General features: G+C 38.4%; 1 protein-coding gene across 2 annotated transcripts in view; it reads right to left on the bottom strand.

Annotated features, from left to right (window-relative positions):
• The window catches only part of LOC126101571 (protein argonaute-2-like), a 317,714-nt gene that overhangs the window by 201,231 nt on the left and 99,140 nt on the right, over positions 1-17,343 (bottom strand). For both annotated transcript variants that reach the window (XM_049912221.1, XM_049912220.1), the window contains exons 6-7: positions 16,358-16,472; positions 2,743-2,933 (exon numbers count right to left, since the gene is read on the bottom strand). In XM_049912221.1, coding sequence (XP_049768178.1) covers positions 2,743-2,933; positions 16,358-16,472 — 306 coding nt within the window. The remainder of the gene's footprint in view (positions 1-2,742; positions 2,934-16,357; positions 16,473-17,343) is intronic.

The following is a 17,343-nucleotide window of genomic DNA, read 5'->3' as shown; positions in this document are numbered from 1 at the left end:
TGTGAACAAAGGCGGTGACATGGCAGCAATACAACAAAGGCAGTGTACAACAAAACAGATATGATGAGATCCTCATGTGTAAATGGGAAGATACATCAACAGTAATGAAGCAGCGTGGCGGACTTTTGGTTTTCCCATACATGTATGTGAACCAGCTGTGCAACATCTAGCAGTTCATTTGGAGAACAGACAGAGAATTAACTTCACAAAAGGCACCACCAGAAAAACTGCATGTGAACCACCACAGAGCACAACACAAGCAGCTTTTTACCAACTGTGCCAAATGGATCCATTCGTGAAAAAATTACTATATCTCGACGTCCCTACCTGTTATACGTGGAATGCAACAAGAAAAATCGGTCAATGATGAAAACAAGGAACTGCAGCAGAAGATCATCCAGGAATCATGAAAACTGGTGCACTTGGCTGTGTATACACCATACATCTGAACAACACCGAATGTTTCTATCTTTGTATGATGCTACACAAAATATGAGGAGCAAAAGGTTTCACAGATCTCAAGACTGTCGATGGTTACCTATGGCAGATGTACAGAGCAGCACACTAATCCTTAGGACTACTGGAAAAGGACAACCACTGGGAATTAACACTACAAGAACCCTAACTCACAGCCTCAGCTCAACAAATGAGAAACTTACTCTCCATAATTCTAACAACATATAACCCATTGAATCCAAAACAGCTATCGGACTCCTTCAAAGAGAGTATGACCAATAACATACGTACCAAATCTGACAGGCTCATTCTGAACTGACCATCAAATTCCATGACAACATCTTCAATGAAATACTTATTTGCCTAGAAGCTAAATGTTTAGCAATACCAGCCAGAGCTTAGTGCAACTTGGGATGCAAGCACCATGAAAAAATGCTATCAATGTGTTAAACTTCAAAATTACAAAGGAAAAACACTAAAACATCAACAAACCACTTCAATACATTGCTCATGCCAAACCATTCCTCAAGGACAATCAAAAGGAAATTTACAACATTATCACCAATCGGATGAACAACAACACTGATGAATTTGTTTACTTGAACACAACAGGCAGCACCAGGAAAACATTTCTAACAAATCTATTTCTGGTGGAAATATGTACTAAACAGCACATCGCACTTGCACTGGCATCATCTGGCATTGCAGCCACACTTATGCCCATTCCGCCTTCCAACTACTGTCGAATATAGCCAAAGAACAATTCCTGGTATGTAAAATCTCAAGACCATCTAGATGGGGTGAACTCCTAAAGCAAGCTAAAATTATCTTCTGGGACAAATGCACAATGGCAAAAATAAATAAATAAATAAATAAATAAAAATAAAATAAAATAAATATAAAAAAAAATATTATCACTTGAAGCCATGGACAGAACATTACAAGACTTGTGATGAAACTCTGAAAAGTAATGGGAAGAGCTCTACTCACACTATCAGGAGATTTTCAACAAACACTTACAATTATCCCAAAGGCAACTCCAGCTGATGAAATCAATGCACGCTTAAAAATCACATCACTGGCCACACATACAAAAACTGCGACTAACAAAAACTATGAGAGTTGAACTATCAAAATACAAAACAACAGCACATTTTGTTCAAAAACCTTTACAAATACATAACCCACTGACCAAATGGCCAGCCTCATTAAACTTAAGATTGATTTTTGCAACACAGCGCCCTTCTGAAAATGAACTCATCAGCCAGATTTATCAAAACACTGTTCACAACTAGGCCAATCCACACTGGTTATTTGAAAGAGCAATTTTGGCAGCTAAAAATAATATTGTCATGAATATCAGCTTTAATATTCAGAAGAAAATTCCCTGTGAAGAGAGACCTCACAAATCGATCAACACCACGGTACACGTTGAAAAAGTGTGAACTTCCCTACAGAATTTCTAAACTCTCTGGAAGTACAAGGAATGCCATACCGCTTTGACTTAAAACTGGATTTTTGATCATAGTACTCAGAAATCTCAACTCACCAAAACTACGTAATGGAACAAGGATGTTTTTCAAACAGCTATCGAATAACATCATCGGAGCCGAACTTATGACTTGAAAGCACAAAGGACACACACTATACATCCCCAGAATACCACTGATCTCTACTAACTGCAATTTCCAATTAAGTTAGCCTACAGTTTTACAATTAACAATGCACAAGGACAAACTTTAAACTATTGTGGCACTAACCTCAAAGACTCCTACTTCTCTCACAATCAACAATACGTAGCTTGCTCTTGAGTGGGAAATTCGAAAAGTTTGTACATATATAACCCATATAACAAAATGAAAACTGTTGTTTATAGACAAGTACTGGAAATAGTCAGAATATGTTTTCAATAAGAAAATTTACTTCTTACACATTAAAGTATTGTAAATAGTTAGAATGTGTTTTCAATATAATTTTTTTACCTCTTACACTTTAAAGTTTATCCTTTTATTTCAACTATCACACAATCTCATATCAACTCCCAGAGCAAAGCTGTGTACCCCAGCTAGTGACTTCATAAAATCCACTGTAGCAGTACAAAAGCATTCACCTGCACATCCACAAGGCACAGAGAAGTCCAGCAGTGGTTGTCAAATGGCTGATGATAATGATGTTCAAGTAAAGTACTGCACAATTCACTACCGGTATTTTCTCTCTTCTATTTAGATTGAATAGGAAGAACAATTACACTATTTATTACAAATTTTTGTTATTTAGTGGAATTACCTTTGTGCAGGAGCATTGCGTATTACAATATCCAGCATTTGAATAGCTTTTTGTGGCAAAACAAGATTTGTTTCTTCTCTCATGTAACTATTCAAGCATGTCAAGTCAACTTCATCAACCAACTTCACTTTGATCTCAAAATCCTTTGGAAGATTCTTTTCCTCATCCATAACTGTTACTGTTGCAGTCAACTAGAAGAAATAAGGTTGAAATTAGAATTCACAACAGAACATACAAAGCAGTAAAGTAGGGGTAGTATTTAATTTATTCTATTTTATTTCTTAAGTGTCCATTCATCAAATATATGATATGGGATACTTTGTACATTAGTACACAATTTTAAATATATGTTACATAATAGTAACACTGATTCCATAACAAGTACACCTACCTCTAAGGTATTAAACTGTAACACAAATATAACATCTCGCACAAAGGAGTTGGATAAAAAAAAGTAATAATATCCACCTGCTTTGATGACCCAATATTGCTAACCAAAGCTGTATTAATTCCCTTGGTGAGTAATGGCATTCCTTACAAAGCAACTCTTCTTCATTCAAATGCCTGCAAGAAGTGATAAAAAGGTCCTTTTGCTTATTTCTGCAACACAGCCTACAATTTCTGTAACGTTCATTATTGTAATTTTAAAAATTTCCAACTCTGTGAGTGAGGCATTATTTCCTAAGGTTTAATCCCTTGCTGGTGATAACAACTACACCACTGGAAGAACATGGTCACATAACATGGTTTTCATAGCATTTTTCACATTTCTTTTCAGTGTAACCATAAAATCAATTGACAGTCATTATAGGTTCAGCCTATTACAGATACATCATGTTCGACTGTTTTAACACTTCTCCTGTGATTGCAAACAATACAGGTTTCTATCAGTCTGCAGTCCTGCATTTGGGCACAAGGTATATGCTAAAGCTTAGTGAGGTGTGGTACTGAGCAATCTTTTGGTGCAAGTGGTTCGCTTTTATAGTTATGTCAGCTGTATTCTCTCTGGTGCTGGAGGCTGGTGTAATTTGTGTATAGGATATACTGTGTACAAGGAAAATATTTGGATCAGTAGCTGGAAGAGATTATATATTTCAGTTTCTGTCAATTTAGGGGAGATTGGAACAAAGAGGATGGCAGAAAGTCAGTTACGTATTCAGCAAAAGAAAGAGAACAGAATGGTAGAAGGAAAATGGAAGGCATTTTCGTATCTGATGTTAAGGCATTAAGCTAGATTTCAGATTATATGTTCAAATATAGATCAAATTACTTACACAGCATAAACATTAAATATACAGAAGAAAGAAGTAGTAAAGAAGAATGTAGCTCATCTTCTACGCATGCACTTCGGAATTTAAAAGAAAGATTTAAAAAGGAAAACACAGGTGACAGATTTGTGATTATGATGCCAGAGTACATGACAGCATGACATAAGTAGTATGATACACTCAATCATGTGGGAAATGATTGGTAACTAATCACAAATTTCCAGAAAGCTCTGATAGTGGTAACTCAGAGTAAAAGCATTTCACTCAGCAAGCTGACATAAAAAGTCAAACAGAAGAATCAAATGAACCTGAAGAGATGATATCTTATTCTGAAACTACTGTAACACAATCAGTTGTGGTGTGCTCTGGAACAAGAACTTCACTGAAATCCACTCAGTCACTAATTCTTACATATTGCAGTATCATGTCATTTACTCAGAAACCACAATATTTAGTTCATATTTGACTGAAATTTAGTCCATGTACAAGACTTTGAAATGAATAAAAGGCTTATTTAAAATGTCTGATGCTCTATATCTCAGTATCAATATATGTCAGTTAAGTCATTGTCCCAGTGAAAGCCTCAAATGTTCCTGAAGTTCTGGCTGTGCCTGATACTTAGGACCTGTCAGAAATGAGATCTCCCTCAGTACCAAAGATATAACAACTATATTCCACATTATTAGATGGATAGAATCCATGCATCAGAACATCATGATCTTTTGCAAGATGATGTGGGGAATAAGAATGTGTTATCTGTGCAACAACTGGATATGATCTTGCTTCTCATCTCAAGTTCTACTCCAGGAAACAAGAGACAAGAGAGATTCACTCAAATCAGAATACAATCAGGAGTTTGGTAAAATAATTTTTACAGAGTTATCAAGTACTGGAAGAATTGCTGAGAATTTACTACAGCAAAAGAATAACAGGGACAGAACTGTAGAGATTGATGGGATGGGATCAGGAATATTCCGGTAATGAAGTGAGGCAGAAAAATGCAAACTAAACTTCAGAAGTGCACAAGTCTAGTGGTGTGGAGCTACTTGGTGAAAGCAAAGAAATTAAAGAGAACTATATTTTTTTCCAGTCACCTTTGTATCAAAACCAATCCTTAAAGGACAGGGCCATACATTATTAAATTTCTTGGATGTTTATCATAATGCCTTGTGGGTACTTCTGGTGCCCAATGGGCCAAAATGTAATTGCCACAACAAAGAAATATTGAAATGTCTTATATGATGACAAATTAAGGTGTGTGACACCCACAAATACACAATCAAAAACATTCTTCTCTTATGTATCGAGTGAGGTACAAAAGTAATCTTATGTCGAAGATTATCAAATTTTTTATACCTAATGTACCACAATCTGGTTTATAACATAGCAACACATTCCTCGCGTTGAAAGTAATTAACCCTCAAGCAGGTACATCATTGTTTATGACATGAGTGGGCGAATAGCATACTTCGTACACATGGAAAGAATAGCTGTTTTTATTTTACCTAGGTAAACTTGTTCAAGCAACACATAGCTTAATCTTAGCTTATTTAAACAATGACACAATAAACTTACATTATTTGAGCCATATTACTGTTTAATTATATGATCATAAAATAAACTTTCATTATATCACTCTGTCACTCCATACAAGTGTTACACCATGGTAATGACCTACTTGAAGCATCAAACAGTGCAGCTGCATCAGATCCCAGCCATCTGCTTATTGGATTGCTAATTATCTCATAGACAAGTGGTTCATTGTGGGATTTTGATTCTGGCAAGGAATCTGTGTCATTTTCTTACACAGAGTGTACATTTTTTCTTACATAGGTAGCTGTTTATTTTATATTACTGCTGCTCTTAGGACACTGGCAACACAACTTATCACCATATTAGCTGAAGTAATAATGAAGGAACAGATAAGAGGCTGCAATTCTTAAACAACAATAGAACAGTACAATATGATTTTATCTGTGCTTGGCACACTTCACACATAGGTGCACCTGCTGGAGGGTTAAAAATGGTATAGTAATGTTGTATGACTGTTAAGAAATGTACATTTATTCTATTGTGGTGAAAACAAAACACTAATCATAAAAATCATATACAGCTAAGAATAAAACATGATTAACAATTATGGTAATTATAGAGGCAAATGTCGAAGCCCAGTATTAGTCAAGAAAAATAAACATAAATCAAAATTAAGACAAATGTACTAACAGTAGCAGCAGTATAAATATTATTTTATAAAATATAACTGAATTAAAAGTGAAAGAAATAACTACACATCTTGTAAAGTGATAAAATATGTAACATTAATATAAAGTGACTAAGTGAATTGTAAAAAAATTTATAATACTGAAACATTATGACTTAATTGGTAGTACTGAAGAAAAAAGTCCATTTAGAAAACATAACAGTATGAGACAGAATTGCTGGTCGCTACTTACTTTCAGGAGATGAAATTTCAGTACAGCTGATAGACATATATAAAAGAACATACACTATCCTATATTTAAAACTAATAGTTCCTTCCTCTGGGAGGCGAGACAGTCCAGTTGGAGCATGTTAAAAAAAAAAGGAGGACAGGTCACTTTGATTTTCTCATCATGAACTTCTATTTTCTCATCATACAGTCACTGTGAAGAGACTTCTAAGTATTCAAAGATTACTGCATAATATATGTAAGACAAACTGGTTGGTTATGGGGAGAGAATTGGTGAAAGAAATATGTTTTGCTGTCTAGTGGACAATATTTTAAACCTTAAATTACTACTGTAGTAGAATATTATTAGAAGATGTCTCACAAAATCCAAAGAAACTCAAAGATCATATCTACTGGCTTCCTGTGGCACCAAAGTAAGGGCTCACATGCTCATGGATGACTCAGTAACAAACTCAAGAGTATCAAAGCAAATGCATAAATGCCGAATTTTGTTTTGAAGTGTTTCTTTATTGATGAAGGTACAGTACTGCCCCATTTATTCATGAAAGAATGTAGCATATCCTTGGCCAGCACTATCTTCCTACAGTGACATGGTTTGATGCGTAATTTGTGGTAAGAACTCTGGATATATAAATATGTAATATTCATATTAAAGGATATTATGAAAAGGGAAGTTGCCACTCTCCATATAGTGGAGGTGCTGAGTGGCAGACAGGCACATCAAAAAGACTGTCACAATACAAGCTTTCAGCCCATAAGGCCTTCACCATAAGAAAAATAAAAAAAATAAAAACACACACACAAACGCAACTCACGCACACATGTGACAGTCTTTTTGTTGTGCCTATCTGCGACTCAGAATCTCTCATATATGGTAAGTGGCAACTTTCCTTTACATAATAATGTTACATTCCATCCTGCATTTTCCATTGTTTCATATTAAAGGAGAAGTAGTTAGACTGTGTCAGGTCTTAATATCAACAACATGTGTATCTGTGATATGTATAGTTTTATGTTAGAAACAGCGTGTACTGTACACTGCTGCTTCCTTCTGTGATACGGGTTTGAGGACGAAAGGGCAACAGCAGCACACTTGCCACAACAAGGTACAGCATCGCTGAAAGCTGGCCACCGTACACACAAAGCCAACAGCTATGCCAAACTGAAAGAAGTCATCAATGGGACAGCAGCCATTGATTATTATTTAAAAAAAAAGATACTAGATTGTATTGTAAATAGGAAAAAAAGGGTGAGAAGTTTTGTATGATCGTAATTCATATTATCAGTTGTTACATGGTTTTCTTGACGGAAGCAATTCGCATTCACACATGTGAGCAACCAGACTTTCGATTATTACGTTGACAATACAAATGTATTATGAAAAATGAATAAAAACTGAACAAAGATGTTAATAATGGAAATTTAAACCTGCTTTGAGAAGTTATTTGTTGCAAGAGTGTTTGTGCTAGGTGCTCACCACGTTAAATCTCATCCAGATCATGTTACTGAACAGAGGCCAAATCATTAAGTGGGTGAGGCTGAGAAAAAGGGGAGTGGACTGTCGACTGATGATTTTCAGTGAAGTGACTTTGGTTTTTCGAGATAATATTAACATTCACAATCAATTTTTAAAGGCTATTACATGCTCTTTCAGTGCTCTAGAGTTTTCAAAAGTTAAAAGGTGCCATTATTTTTGACAGTGACATAACAATACCTCAGAGATATGAGTTACATACCGGTAGTTGATTAGATGCATATGCTAATATCGCTGGTTGTCTTAGCAATGGATGACAGCAACTATATGACAGCAAAATATGTTATTGCTTGAGATTAAGGGCAGATTTATTTACCACACTTACAAAATTAATGTCCGATAGTCGTATTAAACAAGAACCAGCTAGAACGAAGTATTTCTTTGGAAGAGGCAATGGTGATATTGATCCAATCAGTATCGGTGGAACATTTTGCAAAATTCTCGTAATGTTTAGGTCTTAGCAGGATAATCTTATTATTCAGTGTGAGGACTTTTTAGCTACTAAGAGCACTGAAATACCAAACCAGTCAACATATAGCATCAGAGTTGCTAATGTCTTTGGAAACATATTGTTATTAATGAATTACATGGTCAGGTTGATTGACAGACACAGCGAAGAAATGGTGCACTTCAACCTGTCACAGGTGGTGACAGTGAAAATACTGGGTAGACAAATAACAGAAATACAACTTTAACCTATGAATTAACATCAAGACAATATTATGAAAAGGACAGATAGCTGCTTGCCATATAGCAGAGATGTCAAGTCACAGACAGGCACGACAAAAAGACTACTTAACACTCACTGTCCAGCAGCACCCAGATCCCGTGGTCGTTTATGTGCGAGTTGTATTTGTGTGAATGTGTGTGTGTACATGTCGTCCATTTCAGAAGAAGGCCTTCTGGTCAAAAGCTTATGTGTTTAGTAGTCTTTTTGTTGTGCCAGTCTGCAACTGTACATCTCCACTATATGGTGAGTAGCAATCAATCCTTTAATTAACCTCAAGATTTAGTAAAAGCAAGAAAGAAGACAATAGAGAAGAAACAAGAGGCAAGGAAGAAGTGAAAATACAAGATGAAGATCAAAAGCAAAGAAGAAGATACAAGAAAAGAAGAAGAGGTCTTTGGGATAGAAGAGAGAGGGGTATCTTACAGGTACTGGTGGTGGTGAGTTGTGGCAATGGTGGGAACCAGTTGACCACCTCTCTACAGCATCGTGGGGTTGTCTACGGAGAAACTGGGGTGTTCGGGATGTTGTTGATCCACTTGGAGGAGCAGGAGCCTATCAGAGTGTCGCTACAACTTGCAGCTGTTGTGGGCCAACAGCCTACAATATATCGCCTCACAGTGAAGTCACAAATATTAATAACAAAGACAGATCTGGTGAGTATAGTGGACTGTTTATGATTAGTATTGTTAACAGCAAATTGGTGCTTGATAGCTCAGAGTGCTTGCTTGTAAGCTAACAATCAAAGTGTTACACAGTAACATTATGAACATAATTCTGGACCCTAGATAGAGGATATCTGGGCTAATGTAAAAATAAGTGACTGTATATGATCAGGATTGCCCACTCACAGTGACAAATGTATTTAAGATGAAAGAATTGTTAGACGCTAATAAAGTAGAGCTCAAAAATAAGGTGATACAAAATTTAGCAAATAACATCACAGTATTGAAGAATGAGTTGCAGTAACAGCTATCTCAGGATATTTCAATACTAAATATGGAGATTAAGGATCTGGTAACAGAAATCAGTGCTGTGGGTGAAAGGATACAGAAACACATTACAGATTTCTGTTTGTCTACATTCCTAAGAATTTAACATATTCTGCTTTGTTTAGCTGCTGACTTCTGTGCATAATCTGAATACAATTTATTTTAAATGGCTGTGTCTTAAATGTTATACCTGTATTTTTTAAATATTTAATTTTATGCCATTTAGATGAAACCAGTCAGATAGGTTCTCGAGAGTGTTAATGACATTTTCAAGAGTTTCCTTTGAATTTTTATTTTCTATCATTACTATCAGCAAATAAAACTGAATGATAATTTACATTTATAGATAACTCATGTAAGTTAAGAAAAAACATGGTTCGTCCTCAGACTGTGGCACCTCTTGTGTAATTCTCACTTTGAGAAGTACTTTCCTCTCCTTCATGTTATGACAACCCTTTGCTTTCTCTCTGTCAGCCATGACTTACACCGCAGTAAGGCACAATCCATAATTCTATATTTTTTTCGTTTTATATAATAAATTCACAGATGATTCCTGCAGATTTTGTGATTAGCCCTAAATGGAACTAACTTCATTCACGAATTCACTGATGACATTAAATACTAAATGCACAATACCACGGGTGCAGTGACCGATTATTAGATAGCAGGTGCCTAGGCTGACAGAAGTCACTTGGGGATAGGGAAGAACGCATGAGGCAAGAATAGGGTAGTGATAAAATGTAAGGCAGAACTGGGAAAGGCAGATGACTCAACAACTGCACAATCTGAAAGGATTTCTGACAGTGTAGAGCACACAAAACATATAAGAGAGAGGGGGAAGAAAGGAGGGGGGAAGTGAGGAAAGTGGGGACAAAGGGAGAGGCAGAAAAGGGAGAGAGAAAGGGGTTCCTTTTCAACTCAATGAGACACCTTCCTAAATGTAGATCTCCACCTCGCAGATAGTTCCATAAATATATCAGTTCATACCAACTGTACCAACCATCAACTGTACCCCCACTTTGACAGCTGTCACCAGTTCCACATTAATCAGCCTCTTCCTTACAGCCTCACCACCCACATATGCCACATCTGAAGTGGAAAGCAATAGTTGTTCAAATACACTGTTAATCCTTCCAGAATCTTTACTGATAGACAACATTCTATCCATCTTATCCATCAGAAGATCTACTCATCTTCTGTGCCAACTCCTCCAGTGGCACCAATAAACCAGCTGCCGATCAGTACTCCCTGAAAAACTCAACTACATCCTTCACTAGAGCTTCAACTACCTCTCAACATTCCCCGTGATGAGAGATGCCCTATCCAAAACCCTACCCCCATCCACAAAAGTAGCAGTCTGCCACCACCCCGAATACCTTGTCCGTCCCTGCTCCAATTCTGCTCCCAATCCTGCACCCCATCAGTCATTCCCTTGTAGATGACCAAGGTGCAAAACCTTTCCCATACACCCACACACCATCTACTGCCACAGTCCAGTAATAGGTATTTCATACCAATAAAAGCAGGGCCACAAGCAAAGGCAGCCATATTTTATATCAGTTATGCTAGTGTTCAGCAGTCTTATGTGCCCTTAACAGGTAACCAAGTGTCTACTCAAGTGAATGGACATCACCAAACTTTGCAAACCACAAACATGACTATCCAATTTCCAGAGATGCTGCACATTCACTATTAAAGCCACCTGGATACTCCCTTCCAGCATATGTGTTCTCTGAATTACGTAGGTGGAAATTCTCTCTCCTGTGTTCCCACAACTGCATCTACATCTACATAAATATTCTGCATGCCACCTACAGTGCATGGTGGAGGGTACCCTGTACCATACTAGTCACTTCCTTCACTGTTCCACTTGCAAATAGAGTGAGGGACAAACAACTATCTATATGCCTTCATATGAACCCTAATTTCTCATATCTTATCTTTGTAGTCCTTACGTGCAGTCAGCTTCAAATGCCAGTTCTCTAAATTTTCTCCATAGTCTTTCTTGAAAAAGAGTGTCACCTTCCCTCCAGGGATTCCCATTTGACTTCCTGAAGCACCTCCGTAACACTTACATGGTGTTCAAACCTACCGGTAACAAATCTAGCAGCCCACATCTGAACTGCTTCAATGTCTTCCCTCAATGTGAATTGCTATGTATCCCAAGCACTCAAGCAATACTCAAGAATGGGTTGCATCAGCGTACTATAGACGTCCCCTTCACGGGTAGACCACACTTTTCTAAAATTATCCCAATAAATTGATGTCAACCATTCGCCAAATCTACCACAGTTCTCACATGCTCATTCCATTTCATATTTGAAAGACCTGACTGTGTCAAGCAGGACACGAGTAATACTGTATCCAAACTAACAAGTTTGATCTCCCTACTCATCTGCATTAACTTACATTTTTCCATGTTTAGAGCTATCTGCCATTCATCACACCAACTGAAAATTTCCGTGTTGTATCTTCCTACAGCCACTCAACTTCGACACCTTACCGTACACCATGGCATGATCAGCAAATAATCGCAGAGTGCTGCCATTCATCACACCAACTGAAAATTTCCGTGTTGTATCTTCCTACAGCCACTCAACTTCGACACCTTACCGTACACCATGGCACGATCAGCAAATAACCGCAGAGTGCTGCCCACCCTATCTGTCAAATCATTTACATATACAGAGAACAATAGCGGCACTACCACAGTTCCCTGGGGCACTCCTGACGATACCCTTGTCTCTGATGAACACTCGCCATCAAGGACAACTTACTGTGTTCTAGTAGTTATTACTCACATATCTGTGATATCATTACACATGCTCATACCTTCATTAACAGGCCACAATGGGCACCATGTCAAACACCTCGTAGAAATCTAAAAATGTGGCACCTCCCCATTGCCCTTCATCCGCAGTTTGCAGTATATCACGTGAGAAAAGCGCAAGCCGAGTATTGCATGAGCAATGCTATTCATGGGCATAAGATACTCAGTCTCAATAAAGTTTACTATATTTGAACTGTGGACCTTAGACAGTATGTATAACTGAAAATCACAGAAATTAGGAATACACATACACACATAAAAAAAAGTTTTGCCTCACTTTGGTTCCAAGAGTTCCAGAACCTGTACAGAAAACTGGAATAGAGATCAATATGAACATCATTTCTGCCCTTTTTATTGCTGATGAAAACCACACATTGCACATTGTACCACCATACAGCAAGACCTTCAGAGGTGGTGGTCCAGATTGCTGTACACACCGGTCCTTCTAATACCCAGTAGCACATCCTCTTGCATTGATGTATGCCTGTATTCGTTGTGGCATGCTATCCACAAGTTCATCAAGGCACTCTCGGTCCAGATTGTGCCACTCCTCAACGGCGATTCAGTGTAGATCCCTCAGAGTGGTTGGTGGGTCACGTCGTTCATAAACAGCCCTTTTCAATCTATCCCACGCATGTTCAATAGGGTTCGTGTCTGGAGAACACGCTAGCCACTGTAGTCGATGCAGCGTCGTTGTCCTGAAGGAAGCAATTCACAAGATGTGCATGATGGGGGTTCAAATTGTCGTCCATGAAGACGAATGCCTCGTCAATATGCTACCAATATGGCTGTAATATAGGTCAGAGGATGGCATATTCACATATTGCACAGGCGTTACGGCATCTTCTGTGACCACCAGTGGCGTACATCAGCTCCACATAATGCCACCCGAAAACAGCAGGGAACCTCCATCTTGCTACACTCACTGGACAGTGTGTCTTAAGGCACTCCGCCTGACCAGGTTGCCTCCAAACACGTCTCCAATGATTGTCTGGTTGAAGGCATATGTGACACTCATCGGTGATGCCAATCCTGAGCGGTCCATTTGGCAAGTTGTTGGGCCCATCTGCAGCACGCTGCATGGAGTTGTGGTTGCAAAGATGGACCTCGGCATGTACGTCGGCAGTGAAGTTGCACATCATGCAGCCTATTGCGCACAGTTTGAGTCTTAACACGACGTCCTGTGGCTGCACGCAAACCATTATTCAACATGGTGGCTTTGCCGTCAGGGTTCCTCCTAGCCATAATCCATAGGTAGCGGTCATCCACTGCAGTAGTAGCCCTTGGGCAGCCTGAGCGAGGCACGCCATCAACAGTTCCTGTCCCTCTGTATCTCCTCCATGTCCAAAAAATATTGCTTTGCTTCACTCCGGGACACCTGGACACTTCCCTTGTTGAGAGCCCTTCCTAGCACAAAGTAACAATGCGGACGCAATCAAACTATGGTATTGACCATGTAGGCATGGTTCAACAACAGACAACATGAGCCATGTACCTCCTTCCTGGTGGAATGACTGGAACTAATTGGCTGTCAGACCCCCTCCGTCTGAAAGGCGCTGGTGGTTTACATCTTTGGCCGGGTTTAGTGACATCTCTGTACAGTCCAAGGGGTTGTGTCTGTGATACAATATCCACAGTCAATGTCTATCTTCAGGATTCCTGCGAACCGGGGTGATGCAAAACTTTTTTTAATGTGTATATAACGTATTTACATGAATCTGAGCCGCACTTTTTTTCCGGTTTTTGTAATCCAAAAACCGCCTGCAGCTTAGAATCGAGTCCAAAGTAAGCGGAAGTTCTGAAAAATGTTGGTAGGTGCCGCCATAAGTAACTTCTGCTGTCGAATATACTGTATGTAGTGCTACACAGGCATGCTTTGCAGGCACAAAGATAAATACTGGCGCCAAAACCTCTGCGTCAGTAAATAAATTAAAAGAAAAGCTAGAAGAATGTAAACATTATGCCATGTATTCTTTCGTGTTTGTTGCTATCTCATTTAAATCCTATCTGCCTAGTAAACTACAGAACTAGAGTGAGACAACAGCAAATGCGGAAGAATATACATATCATGTCATGTTTATATTCAGATATTATTCTTACGCTGAATAGTGATACAGTGAAAAATGAAGCACGGCAACTGACTAGATTTTTAAATCTAAGATGACTCTAACTTCTGTGCAGAATGTAATGTACTACAGAGGCATCTGCAAAGATTTTCAAACGGAGAAAAGTTTTCACTAAACTCTCGTTCAGAACATCTTCTATCATACGCAGTCTATTATTTGGTTCTTGTTGATCATTATCAAAGAAAGCAGCAGTGTAACAACAAATAGCAGTCTCTTGCCATTGTTTCGCGTATGGGATGCGGTAGCGCGCAAAACAAGCCATGCTGCGAGCGGCGACAAGTCGTAAACACTCATTATCAGAATGCGACAAACAATGCATAACACAGTACAATAATGCATTTTCAGCTTAGAGTGATGTAAACACCGATAACAAAGAGGACGACACTTATTAGATTAAAGCAAAATAAGCAATCGATTCAAACCAGACGAAGCACGTGAAAAAGGAAGGGTACTGCTATAAATATGGACGGATCATCTGACACATAGCAATGGCTACTTGGTAAAGCTTAACTGTTAATCTTACAACTCAAACGAACCTACTGTAGCTGTATCTTCATCCATTCAACCTCAATTGTGGCTCATGTTACAATTGACCAACTTTGTTTCGATTTGGAGGGGCGGTCTAAATCTTTTCTCTCCCCTTGAATTTCGAGTCTCAAATTTCAGGTGCAGCTTAGATTCAGGAAAATTTGTTTCCCTTGATTTCGAGTCTCATTTTTCAGGTGCGGCTTAGATTCGAGTAAATATGGTAACAATCCCCCAAGCAGACCTTGAACTGCCTTCTCTCACCTCTCTTCCTCCACCTGACCTGCGTCTCCATGGAGGTATTCTCTCCTGCCCCCCCCCCTCCCCCAACCCCCTTTCTCTCTCTCTCTCTCTCGCTCCATCTCTCCCTCTATCTCTCCCCACTGTCCACCTTTTCCCCATCTGTTTCCCCTACCTCTTATATGCTAAAGCCACTCAGAACACCATTTCAACCTGTTGTGCAGTTGTCGAGCCATCTGCCTTTCCCACTCCTTTCTCGCACATTCTAACTACCCTCTCCTTGCCTCATGCGTCATTATCCACATCTTCCCCCCATCTATCAGCCCAGGCATGTGTTCCCTAAACAATCAGTGCTGCTGTGGCCATTTGGATGTGTGTCCACTTGTTTGTGTGACTGTATATGCTTTCTGCCAGGAGAAGAGTCAGGACTTGAAACCTAGTTAATACTGTGTTCTGTTATGTGCATCTAAGTGCACACTTCAGTCTGCTAAAGATGAATAGCTGCCTTTCCTTTATTTCATATACTGTTCCATCCAAGAATTTCCATCATTGTTATACATGTGTATCTTGAATTATCTCTAATTTTCAGTTATCCATAGTGTCTAAGGTTCACGGTAACCCCAATAATTGGGAGCTTCCTGCATTTTACACTATATGTAAAAAGTGGATTTATCTTCCCTGCACACATTAAGAACAAATAATAAATACATGAATTCTACAAAAACAATTATTCTATACTAAGCAGAGACATAACATCAATGTCTCCAACACTATACACCATTTCTTTATTATTCCATTTCCACATACTAGTTACAACTATCTTCTGTCATTAGATTTTGATTAGCTGTAAAATATTTACTTCTGTAATAGAATGAAATGTAAAAAGAGAACAGTAAAGTATCAGCAAACATAAAGAGCACTTACTTCTTCACCTGGTCCGAGACGTGGCAAATAGCTCGAGGCGATCATGTTCTTTCTGCCATCAAATGCAGGATGTCTAGTGGGAAAATAAGCCTGTTGTAATGCTAGAATGGCAGACCTGTAAAGCCCAGTACATTTTTCTTTTTTTATTCACCCTGTCATGTACTTAATATCTACATTACTTGAAAAACAGACAAATTAAAATAGACTGTTTGTTCATTCATTCATTCGGAGAACATGTTGCATAAATCATATGATGAAGGAGAGTCTTCAGCAAGTCATACTTCAGCAAGTTGTACTTTAACTGACAGAACTAGTAACTACACACATCCTGTGTGACGTATTCTAATAACAAATTATGACTACTTGTATCTAGATTAGATTAGATGTACTTTTTATTCAAATTGATCCACAGTGAGGAGATACTCCAGGATGCAGAACACATCAAAAAAAGTATGAATATACAATAAATATTTACCACTGTAACACGAGAAGTCATATCGGCATATTAGTTGTGTAGGCTGAGTGAAATGTTTGAACCAATTGTGCAGGGCTAGCACGAAATGGCTTTGCGTCTTTCACTGGTTGTTATTGTGCAGGGTCAACACTGCCTGTCATTCAGCACCTCACTTCCACTGACAGGAGTGTATACCATGTGTGCAGTTCTTTGTGAACCTGTGACGTCAGTGTCCAATAGCTATTGAAAAGTTTCAATTGCTTTGTAATCATCTGCACAGGTGCAGTGCAAACCATACCAGGTACAGAGACACAGGATGTATCGTATAAACGAGGGTTTAATTATGCACCTAATGATATATAGACATCATCTGAGTGTTTTATACAAAAGAAGTTATAGAGACAAATAGATTTATTTATAATGTATGTGCTTTACAATTTACAACTTTTATTGTAATCACATTAACGAAAGAAACTGAGCTTTCAAATTGTTGCTTTTGAACAGATGCGTCAATGGTGACAACCTTATGATC

Source organism: Schistocerca cancellata, chromosome 9 (assembly GCF_023864275.1).
Source record: "Schistocerca cancellata isolate TAMUIC-IGC-003103 chromosome 9, iqSchCanc2.1, whole genome shotgun sequence".
Taxonomy (NCBI): domain Eukaryota; kingdom Metazoa; phylum Arthropoda; class Insecta; order Orthoptera; family Acrididae; genus Schistocerca; species Schistocerca cancellata.
This window is presented reverse-complemented; position numbering and strand designations above follow the sequence as displayed.